Source organism: Trematomus bernacchii, unplaced genomic scaffold (genome assembly GCF_902827165.1).
Source record: "Trematomus bernacchii unplaced genomic scaffold, fTreBer1.1, whole genome shotgun sequence".
Taxonomy (NCBI): domain Eukaryota; kingdom Metazoa; phylum Chordata; class Actinopteri; order Perciformes; family Nototheniidae; genus Trematomus; species Trematomus bernacchii.
Window position 1 is genome coordinate 19,284,796 of NW_022987739.1, and position 6,307 is coordinate 19,291,102.

The window sequence follows — 6,307 nt, forward strand, 5'->3', positions numbered from 1 at the left end:
TTATCCGTGCTTCACGTGAATGAGCCTGAGAGAGCATTTGGGAGGTGGGGTCAAAGGAAATGGTTGAACTGATTCTCCTTTTCAATCCAATTAAAAATGAATTCTTGAAATAAGAGAAAGTTCTTAAAACTGGTGTTTGCTCTTTTGCTTCATCAACTTAGTTGGCAGTCGCAAGAGGAAAACAGTTTTATTAATTTACTACTTCCAAAATAGTCCAAGCTGCTCTACCTAAAATTATTCACATCTGCATCTGCACTGTTATATAATAGAGCATGATTAAATATAAAAGTTTCACTGATAAGTTTATTTACAAATACTGTTATGGTATAAATGAAATAGAAGAGTTATTTGCTTTAACTTATCATTAAGAAGTAAATGCTGTGTGCATAATGCTGTACAACAACACAACATTAACGTTTATTGGGGTTATAAGCCTCAGAATTCTGTCTGCCTCTGGGAAGAGCTTCGCACTTGAGTTGCACCTTTACTTAAAAAGGTAATAAAATGATCACACAGGTGCTACAGTCTTAACCGTGACTAATAACTCTTTACTGCATCCCACGTTGTCAAGGTCAGCGCATTGCAACTTTCTTTCTTACCTTTCACATTGTAAGCTTTCACCAAAAATATTTACAGCTACTATATCTCTAGCTAAAGAAAATGCCTGTTTCAACGGCAGGAGCAATGTTACCAGTGGAGTGATACAAACATTCTCTCTACCAAGCTAACTCATTACGTTTCTGAAACCTACTACTTATGTCACAGTCTGCAGTCTCTGCCTGCTTGTCACTTCTCTTATTTTCAACAAGTCCTCCAACTCATACGACCAAATAGGTTGATTGTTCCGACCCATAATACGACCCACAGGAGCGTTTTCAATCAACGGGAGCGTCAGCCTGTATACCTTTACGACCAACAGGAGCGTTTTAAATCAACGGGAGCGTCAGCGGTGCAGGGATGATGACGTGTTCGGCGTAATGACGTCAACACATTCTCACTCCCAACTCGGCCTATGTTGACGTTATGTCAGGGTCCCTGTCGTCACTTTCCAACGCAAGGGGGGGTCCTTTAGCGTCGAGTTTCAACTATCAGGGTGTCCCCATTGACTTGCATAGAGCTCCCTGAACGTTGGTAATAGACGAGTTGGGATCGCGGCAAAATGCTCTCCGCAGATCCATTCTCACAGCGTTTATCAACCTTTTTCTTACTCAATATCAAGCCAAACTTATTATTTTTACTTCTTTATTTTAATTGTATGATGTCGGACTTTTGTTGCCGTCAGTTATGGGGAGAGTAGGGGCTCAGAAAACTGACATCTGTATTGTTTAATCGTTTTTTCCTTCTAATTTTGTATTCTTTTCTAAACCATACACTGTCATTTACTCAACAATAACACACAATTATCCTTGTGTTTATTTATTTGTCCTCCGGCCAAACAGTTGAAAAAAAGTAATACTTTTTGCTGTGTTTCTGTTTTACAGTGGGGCGAAGTGGAAACATGGCAATTTCTACTGATCATAATTCCATTTTTGAGGTATACTAAAATAGATTAATATTGTGCAATTTTCCAAACTCACATTGGTTTCTCATACAGCATCTCTGTATAGTATGTGTATTCACTCTCTGTCCTAAACGGCTTGTTGGAGCTCCTGCCCCCCCCCCCCTCCCTGTGAGCCCAGTGGCCGTCTGCGAGACAGCGAGACACAGCAAAACCCAGCCCGAAATACACACACACCCGCAGCCTGGCTGGAGTGTGTGCCCAGGCTGAGTTCCGCGGTGTCTCGCTGTCTCGCCGACCCCACACCAGTGAGCCAGCTCACACTGTCCCGCTCCTCGCAGCAGCGAGCCTCGCAACGTCCCGCCGAGTGTGTGTGTGTGTGAGGAAGTCCGCGGATTGGTCCAAACGTAACGGCTCCGCGGACGTAACGTAATGTTGCGTCACTATACCCGAAATACGTCACTATACCCAAGAAGTAAACAATGGAAAAAGAGAAATCCCCAACGAGGCGTTCTGGGGCAGCATAGACAGGTCTTTTCTGTGTTAGAGTTGTACTCTACTCGGGTGTACTTTGAAGGTTTGTGACTCTGCAGACCGTTTAAATGCATAAAAAGCTACATAACACACAAGGGGACGGGTAATAACCAGAAAAGCATGACATGGGACCTTTAAAGTGTCTCTATTTTAATTGACTATATGTCCTAACATGCATATGAATCTCTGAAATTGTCTTTGCTGCAGTGTGTCTGCTTCCAATTCCTCCACCATTCCAAATCTGCTTCTGTGGTCCAAGCCAAGATAAATGGATCAGGACAAATAGTGAGGGAATCTTTTTTCCTGAAACTTTCAGAATCTCTTTATACAGAGGGGACACATATTTTTGTATAAAAGACATGAAAAAGTGGATTTTGCATAATAGATGACCTTTAAATTCAGGGAATAGTTATTGTTTTTGTAAACCCCACACCCTGCTAGCTGCCTGCCACTGATGTATTTTGTTAGCTAATGAGGTCCATAACTTAATATATCCATATAAAGTCTGACGAACTACAGATAGGGTCACCCTTTTTGCAAACTACAGTAAAGTGACCTTTTCACACATGAATTGTTTAAATTAAGACGAAAATGCACAATGTAGTCAAAGCCTTGGCTCTATGCTGCCTATATGATGGAAGTAACATGCATAGAGTGGTTACAGTAATATCACTAGAGAAGCAGTAGCAAGAGTGCATCACTTAAAAGAAATTCCATATTCTAATTTCACCAGTTTGCGAGGCTGTGCTGCAGCTGCTAAGATCTGTGGGTAAAAAACTAATGAGTCCGCTTGGGCAACATATCTGGAGCCCAGTCTCTCTCGCACCAGCTGGTAGATGTAATTAATATGTAAAGAAACCTGTTTGTGGCATAACATGATCGCCGTCCTGTCAAAAAAAATGAAATAAAAATATATCTTCAGTCCCAAACTGCCTGCCTGCTGAGCTGCGGAGAAACACTGAGGCGAAACAGGAAATGCAGTTTATTTTGTTTTCCCTCCATTGTTTTGGAAAGTCCATTGTTTGTATTCAAGCGGTTGTTTTGCATTTCCATTTATTTATTCACATGCATTAGATACATCTTTATAAATGCCATTTTCAATCATGTTTGCACTTGGCAGCTTTTTCTGTGATGCTCTTTCTTTTCAATGTAAACATGCATCTCCCTCTAATTAACTTCCAAAACACCACTTCATACATTCACAGTTGCAATGTATTTAATTATTATAATCACCTTTTGCTTCGGCAGAGGTAAAATCTCATCTGATAGTTGATGGTGATTCATTCACATTATGCCATGAGAGAGCCATATCAGAGTGCCAATAAATGGGTTCAGTTGTTGGAACCTTCAAAGGCCAGCCAATAAGAAGCAGAGCCTGACACTGGGCTCCACTCAAGGTGTCCTTTTTAAATGCTATCTCAAAAAGATGAATACCTGCTACAGAAGTCAACAGGTTTCAGAGATGTAGAGCAAAACACAGCAAGCCCATCATCTAAACCAGTGGTCCCCAAACTAAGGCCCGCGGGCCGGATACGGCCCGCCTCCACATTTGGCCCGGCCCCCTGAACAATACCAGAGACGCATTATGATTTTTTTTTCAGTCTGGCCACGTGAATCCTAGACTAGCCCCTGTCAAATAGAACGGAATAATGGCGAAAAGGTTAGGTAAGAGAAAAATTGATTCAGAATGCAGAGTATTTAACCTGCAGTGGTCAAACGATTATTTTTTTGTTCAATGGAAAGAAAAGGCTGTTTGTCTCATCTGTCAAGAGGCGGTGGCGGTATTCAAAGAATACAATCTGCGCCGACACTATGAATCCCGTCACAAAGACAAGTATGATAACTTGCAAGGCCAAATGCGAGCAGACAAACTCTCAAAGCTAAAAAGTGGACTGTTAGCTCAGCAGAATACATTTGTACGCCAAGCTCAGCTGAACCAGTCATCCGTTCGGGCCAGCTTTCGGGTTGCTCAACTGATAGCAAGCAGCGGTAAACCTTTCACTGATGGAGAGTTTGTCAAGAAATGTTTGAATGCTGTCGCGGAAGAGGTGTGTCCCGAGAAGAAAGATGTCTTTAATGCCGTGAGTCTGTCGGCGAGTACAATCACCAGACGCATTGAAGAAATCGGGGGTAATGTATATGCCCAGCTGCAGCAGAAGACGAAAGAATTTGACTTTTTTTCATTAGCACTGGATGAGAGCACGGACGTGCAAGACACAGCGCAGCTGCTAATTTTTATTCGCGGAGTTAGCGCAAACTTTGAGATGTGCGAGGAGCTGGCAGCCCTCCAAAGTCTCAAAGGGACTACAACGGGGGAGGATATTTTCGGCAAAGTATGCCAAACCATGGAAGAGTTGGACCTAGACTGGTCAAAGCTTGCCAGCATCACGACTGACGGGGCTCCTAGTATGGTGGGCGCGTCTCGGGGTCTAATAGGACGCATGAACCGGGAGATGGAAGAACGGGGTCTCACCGCCCCGCTACAAATCCACTGCCTAATTCACCAGCAAGCACTGTGCTGCAAAGTGTTGAAGTGGGATTCTGTCATGAAGGTTGTGGTGTCATGCATAAACTTCATCAGAGCAAAGGGACTTAAACACAGGCAGTTCCAACAATTCCTGTCTGAACTGGAGTCTGCGCACGGCGATGTGCTGTACTACACAGAGGTCCGATGGTTGAGCCGGGGCAGAGTTTTGAGGCGTTTTTACGAGCTGCTACCCGAAATTAACGCATTTCTTCATTCAAAAGACAAAACGGTCCCAGAGCTGATCGACCCAGAATGGAAATGGCACCTCGCATTTTTAACAGACGTGACAGAAATGCTGAACAGCCTTAACTTGCAGCTACAAGGCCAGGGGAAACTCATTTGCGACATGTATTCTCACATAAAAGCATTTGAGGTGAAACTTGCGCTGCTTTTGGAACAAGTGAAAAAGCACAACTTCATCCATCTCCCTGCTACCCAAAACCTCTCTGCAGAGAACCCAGCGGTCCCGTTCCCAGCTGAAAAGTGTGTGGAAGCACTGGAAATGCTGAAGGCGGAGTTCGGTGTGCGATTCCGGCAACTACGTGTTAATGCAAAAGAAATCCGTCTTTTTCAGAACCCCTTTCTTGCCGACATCGATGAAGCCCAGCCTTCTTATCAGTTTGAGTTGGCCGAGTTACAGAACTGTGATGTTCTGAAAGACGCATTCAAGCCCAACAGTCTCATTGACTTCTATGCCGCCCTCCCAAACGACACGTACCCTAACATAAAAAAACACGCAATGAAGATGTTTACACTTTTTGGCAGCACGTATATCTGCGAGCAAACCTTTTCACACATGAAACACCTGAAAACTCAGATGAGATCAAGATTGACAGATGAACATCTGCATCAGTGTTTGAGACTGGCTGTGACTATGGAACCTGACATTCAACTTCTCACCAGCCAGATGCAGGCCCACAGTTCACACTGATGAACATACATAGGTAAGATCACTTTTCTGACTTTTCTGAGTATAAACAAATGTAATCATAATAAAATCTACTGGGATAAAATCCATCTCCACAACCATACTGGTAGTGAAATGTATTGTGCTGTGTAGGTGCTGTATCACTTAGTTCGGTTTCTCAGCCTGCTTGCTTTGTGGTTTTCACAGGGAAGTTGATGAGAGAGAGCTGCAAACAGCGGTGTCTACAAGCCTACTGGAACCTACAAAAGGATTATAAGGAAGGAACACAAGAACTTTGAGAGACTGCTCATATGAGTCATTTGAGTAAGAGATTCTGCTCTGACAACTAAGCTAAACTTTTACCTGTTAATATTGTGCACGGCACAACAGAAAGTTAATGTTCAGTGGACTTTTTTTCTGTGAAGAACCCAGAGAGGGTTATTTGTTTATTATTTATTTCATTAATAGTGTTATTATTTATTTCCTGACTTTTTTTCTGTGAAGATCCCGGAAAAGGTTATTAATATTTGGTTATGTGTGGCTTTCTGGAAAACAATAAATGTTTACGTTTAGGCACCCCTGCGATCGTCACACTTTTTCTGTTACAAACTGACCCCGGCCCCCATCAGAGAAGGGAAAAGTTATGTGGCCCTCACAGGAAAAAGTTTGGGGACCCCTGATCTAAACCATCACAAGTAATAATTAACACTCTCATTCCTCTAATTCATACATTCACTTGGATAATTTTTGGAAGCGAACGGCCTTTCTTTGCTGGCACTTCTTACAAAGGCCGGCCAATGAGAAGCTGGGCTTGGCATGACTTCCTGCAGAAAATCTTGTT

The 6,307-nt window shown here is 42.9% G+C and overlaps 1 protein-coding gene across 1 annotated transcript; it reads left to right on the forward strand.

The window, feature by feature from the left end:
• The first annotated feature begins 3,888 nt into the window (after positions 1–3,888).
• On the forward strand, positions 3,889–5,490 carry LOC117495097 (general transcription factor II-I repeat domain-containing protein 2-like). The gene has a single exon (XM_034146165.1). It carries the CDS (start codon positions 3,889–3,891, stop codon positions 5,488–5,490), a length of 1,602 nt encoding a protein of 533 aa, XP_034002056.1.
• Positions 5,491–6,307: the final 817 nt, after the last annotated feature.

Coding starts and splice junctions, on each gene's coding strand:
- LOC117495097 (XM_034146165.1), top strand. CDS start 3,889: ATGCGAGCAGACAAACTCTCAAAGCTAAAAAGTGGACTGTTAGCTCAG.